Here is a 22,723-nt window from a genome sequence, read left to right on the forward strand (position 1 = left end):
AACTAAAAATTACACTGTGCAACACCAAATAAAATTACAGGAAAAACTCAGTCGATTATGAAAGTAGAGCCAAATATAAAACATATGTGTATTGGCGTTTTGGAAATTTAGATCGCCCCTCTTTAACATTTTTTGAAATTTTTGATGACTTACATTTTATGTCGGCAATACTACTGATGATGGTAAGAAGATTACAGGGTGAAATGAAAAAACTGCAACCAACTTCAGACAAGGAAGTAGACGGAAGAAAACAGCAACATCAGCAGAAATGGTTCGAAATGTAAAGAAACGACTTGATCGAAACCCGCGTCGCTGTAGCCGAAAAATGGCTCGCGAGTTGAACAAATCGCAATATTCCATTCGGCAAATATTAAAAAATGAGCTCGGGGCAAAGCCATTGAAATTCCAAAAAGTGCGAGAACTTACTCCACAGCAGAAAGAAAATCGACTCAAAAGAGCTAAAGAGGTGCTTCGCTTTTGGCAGAAAGTGGTGAACTGCCGAATTTGGTTTTCTCCGATCAGAAAACATTCGTTGTTCAGCAGTTTGTAAACAAACAAAATGATCGTGTTTACTTGCCAAAGAGGTCAGCTGAAAATGTGCACCTTCGGTTGGCAAACAGAACTCAAGCGCCGGCCATGGTGATGGTGTGGTCCGCCATAACAGCTGATGGTCACGCTGCGTTCGTGTAATCGGCCGTGGCATTAGAATAAATGCCGAATATTATCACGAAAATATTCTGGAGGGTGTGTTAAAGCCTTGGGCACGCAAACATTTTAGCCGCACACCTTGGACATTCCAACTGGACTCAGCACCATCGCACTCAGTACGCGCCATCCAAGAGTGGTTACAAAATGAGGTTCCTCACACCGCACAATGGCCACCAAAATCTCCGGATACCAATCCGTTGGACTATTGTGTCTGGAATATTTTGGAAAGCAAGATTGACACTAAAAAAATATCAAAGTGTCGATCACTTCCAGCAAGCGCTTCGCCGGAAATGGGCCAAAATATCGCAGAGTAACATTCGGGCAACGTGTGACGGTTTCACTGGCCGTTTGAAGGCCATAATAGGTGTCAAAGGTGACCATTTCGAACAAATCTAAATCTATTCTAAATTTTGATGCTATTTCCGACATTTTTTGGTTTCACTCAATAAAATTTAAAAAAATGTCAAAATTAAGGGGGTTTGGACTTTGTTGCAGTTTTTTGTATCTCACCCTGTCTTTTGAGAGAGCCACTAAAAGGCTATTTTTGAAATTTTTTAGAAAAAAAAGTGTTTATAAATTCCCTCCAAACGGATTTCTAGCAAGCAAAAATAATCTCCAACATTATCTTTCATAATATTCCAATATAGGTCCCATCGGCAGAAATCGAAAACCACTCGCAATAACTATGGGGGAATATTCATATATCGGATGTACCGAAACAAGGTCCGAAGTTTCTACATATTACGAAATAAAAATTTCAAAATTGGCGGAATTAAATAGAAAATATGAATTAATCGTAAACAATTAAAAACAGCTAAGTTAGGCCGAGCCGATGACTATACGACGACGTTCTTCTTCATAGTTAATTTTTTGTCATATGTTGTAGAACTCGTTACGAACTTCAATTACGAATTTTGAAATAATTCCGGTAAAAAACGTAGCTAAAATCATCAAAATACGGAATATTGGGAGGTATCGTTAAGTTGGGGCTAAATGAAGACGTGGACCTGCATATGCAATTTTTTGTCATAGGCTGTAGTATCCATTACAATCTTCAATTACGAAAATTCCGGTAAAAAAAATACCGAATATCAGGTATAGCCCTAACTCAGGTATCGTTTAGTTAGGGCTATACGAAGACTTGGACCTGCATAGGCGATTTTTTGTCACAGGATGTAGAACCCGTTACGAACTTCAATTACGAAATTTGAAACAATTCCGGTTAATATTCTCGCTAAAATAATCAACATACCGAATATTGCATAGCCGATTTTTTATCACAGGCTGTAGTACCCATTACAAACTTCAACTATGAAATCTAAAAAAATTCCGGTTAATATTGTCGCAAAAATAATCAAAATACCGAATATTGGGAGGTATCGTTATATGGGGGCTCTAAACGAAGACGTGGACCTGCATACGCGATTTTTTGGCATAGGCTGTAGAACCAATTACGAACTTCAATTAGGAAATTTGAAATAATTCCGGTAAAAAATATCGCTAAAATCATAAAAATACGGAATATAGGGAGGTATCGTTATATGGGGGCAATATGAAAACGTGGACCTATATGGCCCATTTGCGAACTTAATCTGTCTACTGGCAAAACATACATGTGTGCAAAAATTTAGCCTTTTATCTCAATTCCTTCGAAAGATTATAACAGACATATAGACGGACATCGCCAAATCGACTTAGAATTTTACGCTGGTCAGGAATGTTGGGTCTGACATGAGTATTTCGAGAAGTTACATACGGAATGACATAGTTAATATACCCTCAAAAGAATGGTGGAGTGCACAAAAATACCTGAAGTCGGTGTTGAGCCACACATAAGGACTAAAGCAAAAAGTGTACGTTTGCTGGAGCGGAGATTGGAACCAGCTACCTAAGGTTTTTTCTGTGCCGCAGCTTTCTGCCTTGTAAATTTTATGAGAATAACTCATTATTTTCTAGCTCACTATTAATGGTATGAAGTTGTTATTATTTTTAAGATACTGGTAATGCAGAGGATATGAAGTAGCCATTACTAGTAATGCTTAAAGTGGCACATGCATACATTTTATATTCAGCATTTCCATTGCACACTTTCAGGGCCTCTCTTTTTTTAATTTTTAATTAATTAATTAATTTTTTAATATTGTGGAGCGCCTAAAATTGTGACAACAATTATAAAATTAAATTTTAATCGGAACAACTCTCTACCCTTTTTTTTGTTTTTTTTTTTTTTTTTTTGAGGAATAAATATTTTTTCTGAGAAAAAAAATTCCTTCTTAATTTTTAACATTTCTGAAAATATTTGAAACCCCAGGTAATTTTAAAATTTATATTTTGACAACCAAATAACCTTTGAAACCTTTTCATCTTTCCAAAGTTGAATTACTTTATAGACTTCTCTAGCTATTGTCTATTATACTTTCTCTCAACTCTAATTTGCATGATTTCTGTAACTTTCACCCTTTTTGTGAAAAGTTTTATTGAGTTTTTTATTTTTTCGTTCACTAAGGACGAAATGTTGATTATCTGTATTATCTTCTTTTTGAAATGTCTGATTGATTGAATGAATTGGATGGAAAATGTGATTTATATATATTTCTTCTTCTTTGGAACTTTGATAAAGGTTCAAGGTTGAAGATAAGAGTTATGCTAATTTGAAATTTGTTAACCCTCTTTGAAAAAAAAAAAAGAATTTCTTCTTGTATGATGCCCCACCCCATAAATTTATTACAAAAAATTGGCGCCCAACAATTTCAAAAAAAAAAATCGCCACGGCAATAAGAACAAGTAAGCAAAGGCTATAGCCGTGCGGGGCCGACCATGTGATACCCTACAACACTACAATATGTTAGAAGCCTACTTATGTCCAAATCCATTTTGGAATATTTCGTTTTTGAAATTATGTCACGGAGCAATGCCCAGATATTACCCATGGCATATTGACCAGGGACAGTTGCCCAATATTTACGCACTCCGTCGTGGTGTTAGTTGTTGTGGTCCATTAAACTGCTAAATATAATCCAATGGTCATCCAAAATGCTAAAATTCTTCTCTGACGTTAACTCTCTTATCAGGCGTGTCGATTGGCTTCAATTGTGTGATCAGGAAAATTTTGTTCTCTCCAGTCATTCTTGAGATATAAGCATTCTAGCTTCCTTTGTATATACACATTGTATATATTTTCTATATATATCCGATATATTTACTATTGGCATCTGTAACGGTCAGAATTGACCTGTTCATCCATTAGTGATTTCACCGGGATTAAAAATATTCGCGGTTTAATGGAAAATATTAATTTTATTTAACACAAATGTTATGGACTATTTCACCCACTAAATATTACCCGATGACCATCAACATTGGAAGACTTCTGCCCAGGCCTAAGCTCTAGCCCCATGCTAACTTTCGCTTCGATTGGTCTATAATTGCGACCTGTAGAGCAACTGCCAAATCAGGGCAGATAGGAAGATCCATATATACTTTCCTATGTGGAAACCAATATTTCGAGGTGTTACACAATTTTTGGCCCAATCAAACTTATAATACCCCCAACACATAGTGTTGTAGGGTATAAAAACATGGTAAATGCCAGGAATAAAAAATTGTTCTTTAAAACTAATAACATTTTCTATAAATTTTTAAACTAATAATTTTCTTAAATTATTTTTAAAAATAGAAAATATAAGTAGACTTTGACGTACTTTCATTTTTCTTTGAATTTAGTTGTTGTTGTTTTACATTTTTGACCCGCCAAACAAACACTTTCTCCGACCAACCAACCAACCTCCCACCCAACCTTCGCCGCTGGAAACCTACTTCCTTAGAATTGCAAAATTCACATGAATTTCTGAATAAGACTCGCATTCTCATGATTAAATATGTAAATATTTAAACTAACAATTACCCTCGGTTCTCTGTGACTATTTTTTATTCAGAGGCGATGTTTGCCCTCATCACCACCCAGCCAGCTGATTTATGGCGTATGAGTATGTATGTATGTATGTATGCAGCAGCACCTAAAAGTATGCTACTTCATTAGAGTACTTTGTTTATTCATGGCATACTTTAAGTTCAGAAATAAAACCGAACCGAACCGAACTTGTAAGTTACTACATTTAAAATTCATAACGTATTCAGCACGCAACATTAGGGGGTGGGTGTGTTTGCTCCCCTCCACTCACTCACTCTCCCTCTCTCGCATTTTCTAGCAAATAGTCTTTATGAATATTGTAAAAAATAAATAAAGTTTCCATATTCTTTTTCTCTATGGAAAAGATGTTTACCAAAGAATAAATAGAGACAGGTATGAGCAAGCAGAGTCGAGTGGAGGGAGGAAAGAGAAGAGGTTTAGCGGATATTTTTTCAAGCTGCTCTTACATCACAATCATTTAGGCGCAATTTTTTGGTATTTCCCAGTTTATAGTACATTTTCTGTATAAAGCTTTCCCCAATCCTCCCATGAAACACCTAAGAATTTATTCCGATATTTAAGTATCGAATAATTAGAACCGAATTCATAGGCAAGAATTTGTATTTGTATTGGGGAATTTCTCTCACAGATTTGAACATTGAAAGAAATGTATAAAAAAATACTTCTATTTTTTCAGCATTATTAAGGGTTAGAACTCTGCTACAAATAACAAGCGATTTTTCTCATGATTTTCTGTGTACAAACCGTAACAAGACTCCTCCTCCGTAATATATTGTAAATGACTTTATACCCAAATTATTATAAAAGTTTTTTAATTTCGCATAACATTGAATTTGGTACAAAACTAGTTTTCCCCACGTCGGGCGCCAAACGCAGAAAACCATACTTTAATTGGTAGATAGAAAGAACTTCCAAAATAGTATCTAAGTTTCAGTCCAATGTCCTACCTTATCGTCAAAATACCGAATATGGGGGTACTGATATATGAGACTTGGACCTGCATAGACAATTTTCTGTCACAGACTGTAGTTCCCATTACGAACTATAAATACGTAATTTTAAACAATTTAAACGGACCGAAGTATTCCAGAAGAGTTTGGCGGATATATATCATCTTCACAACAAATCTTGCGTTAGCAAACATATTTCGATGGTGAAATTTGAAAAGAGTCGAAGGCTTATTACGCCTTATTTAAGCGTTTTGTTTTTCAAAAATCTTGAACCCTATGTGAGGGAGGTACCAGAAGCAATATTTCGATCTGTACCATCTGTATAACAGATCTTGTGTTGATGGAAATATTGACATGTACCAAGTCTGAATGGAATCGGATGTTAATTTCGCGTTTTATGAGCTTCATGGATACTCAAAAATATGACCCTTTGTGGGGGAGGTACCAGAAGGAGTGGACCGATATATCCCATTTTTACACCAGACCTTGGGTTAATAAAACTATTATGATGTGTGTTTGAAGAGAACCAGATGTTTTGATTTTTCAAAACTTCGATCCTGTGGGGGAGGTACCAGAAGAAATGGTCCGATCTCTACCGTCTTTACAACAGATCCTGTGTTTATGGAAATATTGAGATGTGCCAAGTCTTAATGGAATCGGATGTTAATTTCGCGTTTTATGAGCTTCCTGGCCACTCAAAAATGTGACCCTTTGTGAGGGAGGTACCAGGAGTGGACCGATATATTCTTCACATCATCTCCACACCAGACCTTGGGTAAATAAAATTATTTGGATGTGCGAAATTTGAAGACAATCGGACTCTTACATCACATTTTATAAGAATTGTAATTATTCAAAATTCTGCCCCTTTGTGGGGGAGGTGCTTGATAGAGTGGATCGATATTGTTAATTTCGCACCTGACATAGCACTGATGCAAATATTAGGATTCGCAAAGTTGGTGCAAAATCGGATTATCCTTTCTCTTTCTGTGCAATTTTTTTTTTTTTTTGTTTTTGGAAATTTCGACCTTTTGTGGGGAAGGTACCAGAAGCAGTGGTCCGATATATTCCATCTTAACACCAGACATTGGTTTGATAAAAAATATTGGGATGTGTGAAATGTGAAGACAATCGGTCTATTACACCTTATTCTATAAGAGTTATAATTATTCAAAATGTTGACCCTTTGTGGGGAAGGTACTTGATAGAGTGGATCGATATTGTTCATTTTGCGCACCTGACCTAGTATTGATGTAAATATTAGGTTACGCAAAGTTGGAGCAAATTCGGATTATCCTTTCTCTTTCTGTGCACTAAATTATTTTCTTTGAAAGTATTGTTATTTGGTGGGGGGAGGTACCAGAATGAATGGACCGATATTGCCCATTGCGATGTACCAAGTTTTGACCATATCGGATACTCCCTTCGAGAGTTATAGTGCGCACAAGCCAGACAGAACGGACACCTCTAGATTGACTCCAAATGTCCTGAAACGGATTTGGTCCAAAGGGACCTACGGTCTCTTCTCATTGACAAATTCACACCTTCATTAAAAATAAAAAAAGTTAAAGAGGAAAGCTTCGTATAACCCCTGTGGGTGCCAATCAAAAATTTAATACTCTCCCATTCTCAACAGATTTATAAGCAAACTGTAATAGTGAATACATTGTCATTGTATCCCGAAGAAATATATGCCAAATTAATTTAATAATGTGTGTCACGTTGGGCGCCAATCATTAAGGATATATAAACATGTTTGGCAAACTTGTGAATACATATTTTCATCTCCTTTCACAAACGTATTCGCAAGCATTACTAATTACACGATAAAAGAGAAGAACCAATTGGAGTCTCGTTGGGCGCCATTTTTATTCATTCATTCTTTTTGTCGAATTTGTAGGGAAGTGGTAATGGTAAATCTTTATCTCGAACCAAAAAAGTACAAAAATCGTATCACGAAAAAAATATGACAAATGAAAATAAATAATTAGTGCCACGTTGGGCGCCAATGCTAACGACTTATTGCTGATTGAGTAATCGACAATCTAGTTCATTTTCGATCAATTTAGATCATTTTCCAAATTCGCTGCAAATGTTATTATAATTTCACTGTACATTTAGATTTGGTAGTATTCGATATGTATATAGATCAAACCCCCCAAAAGAATTTCAGGTTCAAAGGCCAAGCTTGTTTATAGCCTAGACCATATACAAAGGTACCCCAATATTTTGAGAATAACATTAATTATAGGCTTTGGATTAACTCAAGAATCATGTTTTTGGTATAGCCAATCCAACAACACCCCCCCCCCCATTTTTGGTTAAAAAACGCTATCAAGTATTTTTCTACGTTTAAGTCATATTTTCTATCCTTGCCACAAACATTAAATATTGAAAACCACTTAAGTGCTGTACCTGCAGCGCAGTGTATGCAAAATGATGTTCCATTTAAAAACAAGGTTCCGCATTTCGGTGACATAGTTTCTTAGCATGGCCTGGTAATGCACGCATGAGGAGGCCAGGTCACGCACGCAAAACTGTAATTGCCAGGACACATCACCACCACCACCACAAGCCAATGTAATATGCGAAGAACTAAATAGAGAGTAGCTAATTGAAATGTTGATTAAAAGTTTGCAACACAACTTTAGCAAAAAATGGAACAAAAGATATGCAGGTCGGCCCATAGAGAAAAGGTTATGCATTATTTGCATGTGCAGCGAGAGAGTGTGTCCGGTTGGTCGGTCAGCCATATTATGTCCCCAGATCATATCCATTATCATCATCACCATCATGAGTGTCATTTATTACAACAAAACCTCAACTAATGTTGGCGACTACCTATCTACCTTGATGCTGCCATCGGAATATGTGCCTGCCATGGCATATGAATGGGGAATTAAATTTTCTATTTTTATTTATTTTTGCACTCCCAACCTATGCGCCAGCGAGCTAGGCGACTAGCAAAAGCTCGGCTACAAAATTTCATGTGGGCTTTTGTTATTTTTGTTACATTGTTAGTTACGATTTTTCATGTTTCTTGTTTTTTTTTTTGGTTCGCTTGTTTAACTAGAAAGAGAAAATATCTGGCGTGCGTGCATGTGTGTGTGTGGAAGCAAAGGACGAAATGGCAAGTTCAAGGACATGAAATGTTTTTTTTTTTATTACATTGCATTATATGTATATAGGTATGTGTGTTTGCTACGTGCCTCGCATTCAATTTTCAACATTACTGAGTATATTTTTGGTTCAAACTTGAAGCAAAGTTTTTTTCTTCCCTCCCCATGTCGCGTTTTCTTGGAAGAAGTGTTAACGATTTCTGATTAAATGGAACTAGCAAACATGGGGGAAATATTTTCAGGCTACAACAAGAAATTCTTGAATCAATGATTTGGTACAAGAAGTTTCTGCAAAAGAAGGTCCTTCTGGACGAATCTTGGTCCTCTAAGAGTACCTTGTAGTCTGCTCTACAGAAAGCTTCTACACTTCCCCAAGAATACAATTTTAGCCTTTTAAATATAAAAAAATCCTATTCTATAAAAATTCATTCCGATTGTAGTAGATGAAGGCGATAAGGTCTTCTAAGAAGACCTTTTAACCACTCCTACCAACAGATCTACTCTCAGTAGTATATTTTCCAAAGAAGACCCGTTAAAAGTCATTTCCCTAAAGAAGAGTTTTTTTCCTGTAAAAGACTCAAAAAAATGCATTCTCCCCGTAGGATACCAGTAATATTTGTATATGGATGAACTGTGGCAGATCGCCAGCCTTTGAAAACATGTAAAATATTCTTTTGGTATAACTCCCACTGGTCGGATAGAGCTCAAAAAGTACGAGTTTCACAAAAAGTTTATTTTTTCATTTCGCATTTCGGTGCTCGGAGTATAGGGTGAGATGAAAAAACTGCAACCAACTTAAAACAGAAAAAAAATTATTCGTGAAGGAATTCAAGCGTGATAGCGTGATTTCTTTATATTTGGCTGGAAAACCACAAGTGGCTATCGTTAGAGCACTCCAGCATTTAAATGTGAATAAATCTTTTGTGTCTCGTACCATCGCTCATTGCAGTGATACTGGTAGCGTAGCCCGACGTCAAGGAAGTGGACACAAGAAAACAGCAACATCAGCAGAAATGGTTCGAAGTAAAGAAGCGACTTGATCGAAACCTGCGTCACAATGGCCAAAAAATGGCTCGTGAGCTGAACATATCGCAATATTTCATTCGGCAAATATTAAAAAATGAGCTCGGGGTAAAGCCATTGAAAGCCATTCTATCCAAAAATAGAAAATAGACTCAAAAGAGCTAAAGAGTTGCTTCGCTTGGCCGACTGACGAGTGGTGAACTGTCGAATTTGGTTTTCTCCGATGAGATAACAGTTTGTAAACAAACAAAATGATCGTGTTTACTTGCCAAAGAGGTCAGCTGAAAATGTGCACTTTCGGTTGGCCACCAGAACTCAAGCGCCGGCCATGGTGATGGTGTATGCCGCCGTAACAGCCGATGGTCCCTCTCCGCTCGTATTAATTTACTGTGGCATCAGAATAAATGCCAAATATTATCGCGAAAATATTCTGGAGTGTGTTTTAAAGCCTTCGTCACGCAAACATTTTGGCCGCAGACTTTGGGCATTCCAACGGGACTCAGCAACATAGTACTCAGCCACCCAAGAATGATTACAAAATGAGGTTCCTCGCTTCATTTCCAGCACACAATGGCCACCAAAATCTCCGGATACCAATCCGTTGGACTATTGTGTCTGGAGTATTTTGGAAAGCAAGGTTCGCACTAAAAAATACCAAAGTGTCGATCACCTCAAGCAAGCGCTACGCCGGGAATGGGCCAAAATGCCGCAGAGCAACATTCGGGCAGCGTGTGACGGTTTCATTGGCCGTTTGAAGGTCATAATACGTGCCAAAGGTGACCAATTCGAACAAATCTAAACTTTTTCTAAAATTTGAAGCTATTTCCGACATTTTTTGCTTTCATTCAATAAAATTTAAAACAAAATATAAAAATGATGTCGTTTGATTCTGTTGCATTTTTTTATCTCACCCTGTATTTAAAATGTTACAGATATTTTTATAAACCGAACTAACTGTGTAACTTTACAACTTAGGTTCTCAAACTTCTCAACAACTTGCTATAGTTCCAATCAATCGCTACATTCTAATTTTCGGTACTTGTGGGGATATTCGTATGTAAAGTAAATATTTACGACACAGCTCTATTTTTATACTCTCCATCTTGGAAAGGAGGGAATATTTACTTTGTCATTCCGTTTGTAAATATTTGTCATAGACCCCATAAATTATATATATGCATAATCAGCATAAAATTTTAAGTCGATTTAACGATGTCCGTCTGTCCGTCCGTCGGTTGAAATCACGAAATAGCCCACATTATTTGAAGTAGAGCGTCAAAATTGAGCAGAAAAAAATTTTATTGTGTCTTGGATGGTACCTCTCGATATTCGGTATTTTGATGATTTTTGCCACATGTTTCCACGGATTTGTATAAATATTGGTATTTGTAGGTCATAATGGTTTCTAGCTCGTGTGAACAAACATTCTATGTATAGGTCCACGTTTTGGTATAGCCAAATTTGGTAGATGACAATCCTTGAAGTATAAAATTGTCCATAGTTTTGGTGTGGCTCCATATATCGGCCTCATTTTCTCTATGATTTTTGGGAAAGTTTAACTGTATTATCCAAACGGTCTTACTGTCATATGAAGTTTAAAGTGAAACACGCTTGAATTCAGATAATTTTATATAAAAATGTTTCCTTTATCTTAAGGTGGAGGGTATTAAAAGTTCGGCCCGGCCGAACTTAATGTTTTTTATTGCTTGTTATCATTATCCATGTAACATTATCCCCAGATTTTAAACTCTTGGATAGATTTTCTCATAGGTTTGATTATGAAGTTGTAAAACTATGGGTATAAAACTTAATATCTATGTCGCGGCATAGCTCGTTCCCCTTGTAAGTTGTTCGATCTTCTGCAGGAAGATTATAAAATAATTTTGGAAGTTTATCTTCAATAAATATTGTTCCTCCATTAAAAGCCTTCTTTTTTCATTTGTTGTTGTTGTAAATGGTTTATACCTGTATTTTTTGCTCCTAATGTTTCTGGACATAAGCTAGAAACACGATCAATTAAAAGGTACCAAAGCGCAGCTCGTGTTATGTGACAGATGTTGTGAGCTGTGAATAGAAACAGACAAAATAAACAGCACGGCTCATATGTTAAGGGTTGAAGAAACACAGGTCTGGGTGACAGATGTGTTGCAATGCAGTTCAATGGCAGCTTATTTGCCACAGCCTACAAAAGATGAATGATGATTTTATTGAGGAGATTATCCATGAAGTACGTGGAAATTGAAGACTGCCGTAGTGTTTTAATCTTCCCAACACACACACGAAAATACTGAATGAATGCAATGTGATAGGAAAACATTTTCATATAATATCTCATATTCTTCATTAAGAATAAAAAAGTTATTTTGGCAAGAAAAATGGAATTTCGAACCACTGTGCGCCGTTGGTACTTGCAAAATATATGACCTTTAAGGTCGCCGGCAAAAGATAATGAAATGAATAAATATGATTATGACAATGATAGCTTCTTTTAATACATTTTCAAAATGATTAAAGTAAATAATAAGCACTAATATAAGCTGAGCTTTCCGCATCATTTATAGGAGATAATTGATTACCGATTGTTTTCAAATTTCGTCCATTCGAACCACATTTTCACGGTGAAAGACCACACGAATAAGGTACGAGTGATATTTCAGCAGACATGATCATCGACCATACACAAAATGTCTGAATAGTTACCATAATCGGATTCGGGCCCAAGGGCCACCTCTGCGTACGTCCCTGGCAACTTTCAAAGGTCAGCTCACAGGGTTTGTTTTTGGATAGTTCACACATACATATTAGGCCGTGCCGAACCTTGAATACCCTCCACCAAATGGAACAAATATGAAAATTTAAAAAATCCGTAAACAATTCTGTTAAAATTTTAAACATGCAGAATATAGGGAGTTACCGTTATGTTGGGGTCCATATAAAAACGTGGATAGGCAATTTTTGTTTTAAAACAATTCCGGTGAAAATGTCGCAAAAACATCAAAATATTAAATAAAGGTACCGGTATATGGCGACTATACGAAGACCTGGACCTGCACAGGCGGTACTTCCTATTAGAGACTTCAAATACGAAATTTAAAACAATTCCGTTGAATAATGTCGCTAAAATCACCAAAACACCGAATATAGGGAGGTGCCGATATAGAAGGGCTATGCGAAGACGTGGACCTGCTTAGGCAATTTTCTGTCACAGGCTGTGTTACCTTTTAGGAACTTCAACTACGAAATTTGACGCAATTCCGTTGAATAATGTCGCTAAAATCATCAGAATACCGAATATGGAGAGGTACTCTTTTATGGCGGCTATACGAACACCTGGACCTGCTTAGGCGATTTTTTGTCACAGGATGTACTACCTATTAGAAACTTCAAATACGAAATTTAAAACAATTTCGGTGAATAATGTCGCTAAAATCATCAAAATACCGGATATAGGGAGATACATTTATACGGGGGCCATACCTAAACGTGAACCTATATATATACCAAAAGTCCAACAGAGCAAACACATATTTGAGTACAATTTTATCAACCTACTTCAATTCGTTCAGAAGCTAGAGTGATTTCCACAGACGGACAGACATCTCTAAATCGACATAGAATTTAATGCTGATCAAGAATATATTTGTGGGCCCTAAAATGTATATTTCAATGTGTTAAGGACGGAATGACAAACTTAATATACCCTCCGTACTCTGGTGGAGGGTGTAAAAAAAGGATAGTTTGACGTTCTCAATTTTACCCACTTGGTCTATTTTAAAGATCCGACCATTTTGGCTGTCATTTGTCGTTTGGAGCCTTCTACATTTTATACAATTTTCGGATTAAGATTCCTAGGAATCTTTGCATTTAGGTTCGGCATGGCCGAACTTACAACTTTTTTATTTCTTTAGCACTACTTTTATTGTCTGCTGTCTTCCTGTAATTTTTTTTTATGTTGCGCGGTGTAATTAGCAATATGGGTGCATTACCGATATAATGCTCACCGCAGGTTTTGGGTATATTAAAGTTATCAGTCATCGTTTTCAAACGCATTTGCTATAGTGAGACACAGTGAGACATGCGAATTTCGGCTCGAACGAGTTTTCGACCATTACTTGATACAACAGCATCTTTATTATTCAATTTAATTGTCACATCTAATAAAAGTTGCAGACAAGCTTTAAGAAAAGGGTTACACTGACAGCTATGTCTTTCCATTTAACTCAATTCCACCTTAGCAGGTAAAAAAATAAAAATAAATAAAAAAACACACACACATAAGTGATGCTTACTTTTGGCGCGAAAAGCTAAACAATCCATAATGAGACGATGAGGATGATATGAAGCTGATCAACATCATCATCATCATCTCTCAAAAGGAATGCAACAGTTGCTAAGCCGGACTTGTGGTCGGTCATCAGTTGTTGTTGTGTGAAATGAAAGCAAAAACAAAAAAGGAAAAAAAGGAAAAAGGAAAACATTTCCAAAATCACAAACATTCCATTCCAATCATGGTGCACAGCACATAACCCTTTGTGTTCCTCAGTTGAGTGTATTTGTCTTTCTTATTTTTTTTCGCGCGAATGGGCAATGCATACATGGGACGCGGCGTAGCACCTATGAACGACATTTAAAATGGATGATCGATACTTTTTGGAGTGAAGCGAAGCATAACCTTTATGAATGTCATCAACAACCAAGCGTTGTTGTTTATCTTGACAAAAGGGGAAAAAAATAAAAACTGAGGAATAACTCATTACAAAAGGATTATGGTGATGTGCGGCCTGCTAACAAGCTACGGTGATGTGGTCATGCTACGGTGTAGATTGGCGCATGTTATTCATATTTATACACCGGCGTTTAACTGATGGAATAAACTTCTGCAGATGAAATTTTATTTTGCATTTAAACCACAGTTATAATAGCTTGAATATATACCAATTTGCAGCTAATAATGGAAAATTTTTAAATTTTCCTAAAAACGTAGTTAAAACTGGAAAAGAACTCCTGCGTTGGGAGTATTAAATGGTTGATTGGGTTATACGAATACAAGGACATGCCTAGGCAATTTTCAGTCAGAGACTGTAGTATGCATTACGAACTTCAAATGCGAAATTTGAAACAATTCCGGTAAATAATGTCGCTAAAATCATCAAAATACCGAATATTGGGAGGTATCGTTATATGCGAAAATACGAAACGTGGGCCTGCATAGGCAATTTTCAGTCAAAAACTGTAGTACCCATTGCGAACTAAAAATACAAAATTTTCCGGTTAAATAATGCGGCTTAAGTCGTCAAAATTCCGAATATTGGGAGGTATCATTATATGCGGGCTATACGAAGACGTGGACCTGCATATACAATTTTTTGTTATAGGCTGTTGTATCCAATACGACCTTCAATTTGAAACAATTCCGGTGAATAATGCCGCTAAATTAATAAAAATCCGCATATAGGGAGGTATCGTTATATGGGAGCTATACGAAGACGAAGCTTTAACTACAGAATTTGAAACAAGTCCGGTGAAGAATGTCGCTAAAATCATGAAAATACCGAGGAGGTATCATTATATGGGGGTTATACGAAGACGTGAACCTGCGTACACGATTTTTTGACATAGGCTGCAGTACCGATTACAAACTTTAAATACGAAATTTGAAACAATTCCGGTACAAAATAATAAAATCACGAATATGCCGAATATTGGGAGGTACCGTTATATGGGGGCTATATGAAAACGTGGACTGACATGGCCCATTTTAGCCTGCTTACATGCAAAATACTTCTCAGTTCATTCCAAATATATCAATTTCTCTTCTGGATCCAGAGATAAAAAAAGTTTGAGTAAAAAAAAGTTGACAACACTGTTTCTATCGGTAGGCCTTAATGAAAAACTAGTTAAAGAATAGGGCTACAAAGGAGAAAATCTCAATATTATGACTTATATAAATAATTCCAATCGTCGCAATTAAAGACCTATTGACAGGTATCATAGAAAAGGAAGAGTGGGTTATGTAAGGTAATCGGTCCATTTTTAAAAATTCGAGAAATTTAAAACAAGTAACAAAACAATAAGTTCGGCCGGATCGAACTTTTAAGACCCTCCACCTTTGGGTAAGGAAAACATTTTTATATAGAAGTATCTGAATCCAAACGTGTTCCAATTTAAACTAAAAATACCAGTAAGACCGTGTGGATAATATCGCTAAACTCTTCCAAAAAAAACAAAGTGGGTGAGGCAGTTGTATGGAGGCCATACCAAAACGGAAACCCCATAACAATTTTATACTTCAAGGATTGTCATCTACCAAATCCTTCCTTAAATATCAAATTTGGAACAATTTCGTGGGTAAATGTGACTAGGATTATCAAAATACCGAGTATCGGTGGATATCGTTGTATGTGCGCTATAGGAAAACGTGGAGCTGAGTTCTCAATGTTCTACAGCTGGAATCCATTATGACCTATAAATATCAATTTTTAGACAAACTCGTGGTAAAATGTGACATAAATCGTCAAAATACTGAATATCCGGAGGTACCATTATGTGGGGGGTTGGGGGCGGGGGTTTGCTATACAAAAATGTGGACCTATACATACTATGTACCGCCACAGGAGGTAGAACCCATTATGAACTACCAGTACCAAATTTTGGACAAATCCGTAGAAAATGTGGTAAAAATCATCATACCACCGACTATCGGGAGGGGCTATACCAAAACTTGTACCAATATAAACTATGTTCCGCCACAAAGGCTACTACCTATTACAAAAGAGCTATAAAATCTGCCAAAAATCATAGGGGGGTACCGCTTTATGGGGTTATACAAAAATGTGGACCTATACATACCGGAGCAAGAACCCACTATGACCTAAAAATACCAGTTTTTAGACAAATCCATGAAAAAATGTGGCGAAATTCATCAACATACCGAATAACGGGAGGTACCGTTATGTGCCGGCTATACCAAAAAGTGGACCAATATATCACATCTTTAATATCAACAATAATAGACTCAATACAAATTGTTCTGCCAAATTTTGTATCACTACGTCGAATAATGTGGGGTGCATCGTAATTTCAAGAGACGACAGGCAGACGGATTTCGTTAAATCGGCAAGGAATTTTATGCTTATTATCAATATATATACTTTATGAGGTTTACGACGAATATTAAGGGATGTTACAAACGAAATGACAAGTTTAATATGCCCTCATTTTTAAAGTAGAGGGTATAAAAAGGTCCGGTAGAAAATTTGAGATTTTCTTGTCATTACATGACCATTGTTGTATAGGTATTTGTAAAAGATTTCAAATGACACCTATATTGTTTATATCGGTTCTTTAGAAGCTCATGGATCAGAGTAGGTGATAAAATTTCCCTAAAAATTTTGAATCTCTACGTCGAATAATTTGGGCTGCATTGTAATTTCGACAGACGGACATCGTTTATATATATACTTCATGGAGTCTACGACAAATATTTAGGGATGTTACAAGCGGAATGAAAGGTAAAGGTTATAAAAAAGGTTCGGTAGAAAAATTTAGATTTTCTTGTCATTACATGACCATTATTGTATAGGTATTTGTAAAAGATTTCACATGATACCCATACTGTGTATATTGTTTCGTTAGAACCGAAAATTATTCGCTTTTTATATCCGAAATTTCTGGGCAAATATCCGTTTAACCGGGTCTTTCGTCCACAAAAAAATATTTTTCCTATAATCAGGTAAAAAAATCTCAAATGCATCAGAGGAGGTCCAAAAATTTCCCTAAAATCTCACCTTTTACTATTCCTAGTTCTACTTTAATTGCAAAAATAAAATTGTCGTCATTCCATACCCCCGACATGTGCATTAGCATTGACTGTACAAATAAATACCGCTATATCACCGTATCACTCACTCACTATCTGCTTAAGGGCATGACATTGTCAATCAAATTCCATAGCTTAATTATGCCTTTGTACAATCGAATTGATGAACATAACCTCTATTTTTTGCACACTTGAAATGATGCCATTGGAAATGTCTGTTGTCATTCGTAGACATAGTTTTACCTTCCTTTTATGGTAGCCAAGAAAAAAATATTCTCCAATAGGAATCACGTGGACATTTGAATTTCCCCTGAACATAATTCCCAAACACACACTGCACACTTTAAAATTGCACTAAATATCCTGACACAATGGCTCCTTGGTTTTAACACTTATCTTCTATTTATAGGTAGGTTTTCAATAAAACATAATGGTAGTCTGCCAGACTGTCTGGCTTTCTGTTAGGTTGTCGTTACATTGTCTGGTCGATATAAATCAAGGTGTAGAACATGTGTGTGTGTGTGTGTGTGTGGGAGGTTATTCTTACTAGGATACACATTTTACACCAAGTTTGTCTGGCCAAAGCCACAAGAAGTTGGGGGAATTTGTTAGAGCTCCTTGGAAACTTAAGACAAAAACAATTCTTTTCACTATCAACTTACTTGATTTTGTACATTTATCAGGAGTTGGCCACAGCACGTTCTTAGCAGCAAATTGAATAGCAGGAATAGAACAAAATGTAGTTTGTGCACAGACGCCAGACGAAGACCAAATGTTGTGCTTCCACCACTGCCACCACCGACAACGCCAAAATCATTTGCAGAAGAACGTTGTCTGACTTTATTGCCGGCAAACAATAACGGCGGCGACAATGTTGGGGGTGCTGCAAACAACGACAACAAAGGAGACGAAAATCCATGTCGCCAACAGCATTTGGACGCGACACTATTGTTGTTCTTGTTGGCCGTAGTTGTAGAGGTGATGGTGTGGACATTATCGTAGCTATTGGTGTTGTTGTTGCTGTTGATGCTATGATGTTGTTTTGTTGGTGGCTGCTGACAATGAAGATGATAAGTACGACAACATGGTCTCAGTGAAAAGGGATATTGTTGTTGCTGTCTATTGTTGGTGCTGATAATTTGCGACGCTGTTGTTTTGGTCGTCGTCGTTATCGTCGCCGCTGCCACAGTCGACGACGTCTGCCTTTGCAAACTGTCTGCTGCGTCATATGAGCATTGCGGTGTTATTAAAGGCATTTTATCATTGCACATAAAATGAGCAACAGAACAGCAATTCTTGTTCTCTGGAGGAATGCTCTTTCTTTAAAATTTATTCAATAAACTGGCAATTGAATATTGAATTGAATATGTTCACACACAATAACACAGCCCCGAATACGTTCTTTCTTATCTTATTTAGACGAATTCCTCATTGGCTTGAATTCCAATTAGAAATTTTTTTGACAAAAAAAAAACGGAATTTGCACACCACAGACATCGAACAAACCACACAAGACAAACAAATGAACTCGTCGTCGTCAGAGAACTAAACAGAAATGGCAAAAAGATAATAAATGATATTTTGCTTTTTTTGTTTTTGTCGATTTTTATCACTTGCTTTTTATTATGTTTTCTTTTTCTTTTTTTTGCTATCGCAGTTTGGAATCTTAAGCGAATTCTTCAAAGCTCACATGTAAAAAACACTTCTACGGACGAGGCGTCACAGAAACTTCCAATTAGATTCGAGTAATCGTATAACAAACAACCGCACTTGTCTTCCGCCAGTGTGAATATCGCGTAAATAGCTCGACTTTTCACATACACGAGCCGTGAAACACTATAGTTATTTATAAAATATTTTATTTGTTCCGTACAATATCCGTAAATTCATCCATTCGCTTTGAATTTCTTCTTATTTCTGTCAGCTGTCAGTTGGTGTTTTATTGACGTACAAATTGTTTTGCATACGCCATACGACGCAGTTTACGTTCTTTGTTATGTGGAGGCGGGTTCACATGGCATCGTATGTTGCTAAAAAGTCAATTGAGGGATGTTCAGATAATAGAGAGATTATGTCATGGTACATGATGTAATAATTAGAAGTAGAAGCAAATTCCACATGATTTGACTCTGTAGTAATACTAGTGTCAATTGCGATATGGCGTTTTGTGATTTAATTCCATTTCTTGATATACAATAGGTATACCTTTTTTGATATAATATTTCAATGCTGGAAAATGAGAACATATTTTTGCCTAATAATAGAAAAATTCGGAAAAAGCAAAATGGTGCAGATAGGAACGGCGAAATCACACTAGGCAATATAGTCGTATATTAATGCTTCTTAAAATTTCAAAATTTAGAATACTTTTTGTATGTGTGCAGTTTGGTTTATATTTGAAAGGAATGTTGCCTTTTCCACGGTTTGCTAGAGATTGTTTGAAGCGTTGAAATATTTGGACTCACAGCTAAGAAGTATACATTCAGGGGAATGATATGAAAGCATTAAAATTAAATATTTCAAGAACAATTCTTCTGAATTTTAAATTTAATAATCCATATACCAAGAATGGACATTTTTGAAATTAGAATAATTTATTGAAAATTAATTTTTTTGTTTACATTTTTGGACATATATTTCTGACACTTGCATTACACGCAAAAACAAATTTGTGTGTGGTTGTTGTTACGTTTTTTGTAAAACAACTAAAAGCAAAAAATATACAGCCCTATGACCGCATTCTGTCAGAATTATAGAAAATTATATGCAACAAGTTGTTTTCATTTATTTAATATTTTTCCTTATTTTTTATTATTTGCGTGAAAGATGAGAGAAATGCCGGAATTTTCTCTCTAATATAGGATCCAAACAGTTCAATCTTTCAATTCCATGATAATACAATAATACGCGTATATATCTTCCAATCATTGATTTTGAAATTATTTTGTTTATATATTTCAAAACAATAAATACATACACAAAATTTAGAGAAGTTTATAATTTGAGTAAAAAAAAGAGAATGAAAACCATGGCGGAAGAACAGAGGTAGTCGTATCTACACATCTGCTGGGACAATGAAATGGCAAACCAATTTTGAGACTGAAAATTTTGAATGAAGACATCGTGTGGAAGTTAAAATCAGCTGGGTAATGATGCTTTTACCACTGACGGAAGGCGACTTCGCTTTCTAGACTTTTCAGTCGACTAATCGTAAGTCGACTTACAAATCCCTATTACTCTCGCCAATTGTCAACAGCTGTTTCAATCACATTGGGGCCCGGCAGAGAAAAACTTCTAAAGGAGGAATTATCCAACAGATTTCTTTCGAAACGAACATTTTGTATTAAAATATCGAATAAATAAAGTCTATATGATTTCAACAAGTCTCGCATTAAGGCATAATTCGGCCAAATTAAACAAATTGTGCTGTCAAGTGGATAGAACAAAATGTTTGAAGAATTTTGCAACGACAGCTATAGCTGCACAGCGACATGGTTCTTCGTCTGGCGATTCTAGTCAAAATAACCCAGAGGAGAGACCGGTTTTGGGGCAGAAGAACAATGCGCTTCAAAGGTCACAACAATTGATGGTGGTACGTTCCTTTAGCAGCAACAAAGATGCAAAAGCACAAGACAAAGAAAAAAGGCCTCCAACATCGACGGACTTGGATCATGCCTATGGTGTGCTGAGAGAGTCATTACCGAAACTTTTTATCCAGCCTTTGGATTATTCCATTTATGATCCAAATTTGGAATTTCAAAATAACATCACCGGCAAACATACTGTGGGACTTTATCACTATGTGAAACAGATAGCCCTGTTGCGTACGGTGGGTCACTTGAAGTATGCCTATGTTAAGTTTGAAGTACTAAAGATTACCAAACATCCGGAGGACTTTTCCATTAAGATACGCTGGCGTGTACGTGGTATTTCCGGCCTAAAGGTTATGTTGAACTTTTGGAAATACAAACTTTGGGACATCAAGGGCATCTTTGAAAATCAGGAAGCCTGGTATGATGGATTCTCCATACTGTATTTGGGTGATAACGGTCTAATCTATAAACACATTGTGGACAAAGTAATGCCCGATCAGAATACTGAGTTGGATGAAAGACCCAATGTCGTGGAGCCAAGTGGTATGGCTGTATCATCGAAAATTGGCTTTTCGGCAAATGCCAAAGTAGCCGCAGCTGCTGCTGCAGTCGCCTCAGCAAAAGCGAAAAAGAAGTAATGATGTGGAAGTAGCAGTTGTGTGTAAATTTTGTTATGTTGTTTTCTCTCACTGCTATTCTAGTGTATAATAATATAAGAATTATGCTTTTGAAGTATATACATATAAGATGCTTGCATTCTCTTTTTAATTTTTAGCTTTTTTTCAAATTAAATTATTAAAAGAAAACAAAAAATGTATGAGTATTTGTCGACCACTAGATGGTAAGTTATATGATAATTGGAGTATATAAGCAAACATTATATTTCTTCAGAAAACACCTTGAGATGAGAAAACTGCAACCAAATTCAGACTGCTGTCATTTCTAAGTCACTCATCCGAAAGCTATTAAAATTATTCCAGTGACAGCCCAATATATTGTTTACAAGAGTACAGAAGCATTTTGGTGACAATTTTCTAAAAAAAAGTTATTCGTGATGGAATTCAATTCGTGATAGTGTGATTTCTTTATATTTGGCTGGAAAACCACAAGTGGCTATCGTTAGAGCACTCCAGCATTTAAATGTGAATAAATCTTTTGTTTCTCGTACTGGTAGACAGAAAAAAACAGCAACATCAGCGGAAATGGTTCGAAAAATAAAGAAGCTACTTGATCGAAGCCCGCGTCGCAATGGCCGAAAAATGTCTCGTGAGCTGAAAATATCGCAATATTTCATTGGACAAATATTGAAAAATGAGCTCGGGGTAAAGCCATTGAAATTCCAAAAGGTGCAAGAACTTACACCGCATCAAAAAGAAAATAGACTCAAAAGAGCTAAAGGGTTGCTTCGCAGCGTGTGACGGCTCCATTGGCCGTTTGAAGGCCATAATTCGTGCCAAAGCTGACCAATTCGAACAAATCTAAAATTATTCTAAAATGTGATGCTATTTCTGACATTTTTTTTTGCTTTCATTCAAGGAAATTAAACAAAAATTTAAAAATTATGGCTTTTGACTTTGTTA

At 36.3% G+C, this 22,723-nt stretch overlaps 2 protein-coding genes across 2 annotated transcripts in view; one reads left to right on the top strand and one right to left on the bottom strand.

Annotated features, from left to right (window-relative positions):
• LOC101897693 (out at first protein) overlaps positions 1-18,965 on the bottom strand; it is a 58,436-nt gene extending 39,471 nt beyond the window's left edge. The window contains exon 1 of the mRNA XM_011295464.3: positions 18,213-18,965. Coding sequence (XP_011293766.1) covers positions 18,213-18,821 — 609 coding nt within the window. The 5' untranslated portion in view covers positions 18,822-18,965. The remainder of the gene's footprint in view (positions 1-18,212) is intronic.
• Positions 18,966-20,587: 1,622 nt separating this feature from the next.
• Positions 20,588-21,889, top strand: LOC101897864 (uncharacterized protein C6orf136). Its single transcript, XM_005186534.4, has one exon. It carries the CDS (start codon positions 20,921-20,923, stop codon positions 21,779-21,781), a length of 861 nt encoding a protein of 286 aa, XP_005186591.1. The 5' UTR covers positions 20,588-20,920; the 3' UTR covers positions 21,782-21,889.
• Positions 21,890-22,723: the final 834 nt, after the last annotated feature.

This window comes from Musca domestica, unplaced genomic scaffold (genome assembly GCF_030504385.1).
Source record: "Musca domestica strain aabys unplaced genomic scaffold, Musca_domestica.polishedcontigs.V.1.1 26, whole genome shotgun sequence".
Lineage (NCBI taxonomy): Eukaryota > Metazoa > Arthropoda > Insecta > Diptera > Muscidae > Musca > Musca domestica.

Coding starts and splice junctions, on each gene's coding strand:
- LOC101897864 (XM_005186534.4), top strand. CDS start 20,921: ATGATTTCAACAAGTCTCGCATTAAGGCATAATTCGGCCAAATTAAAC.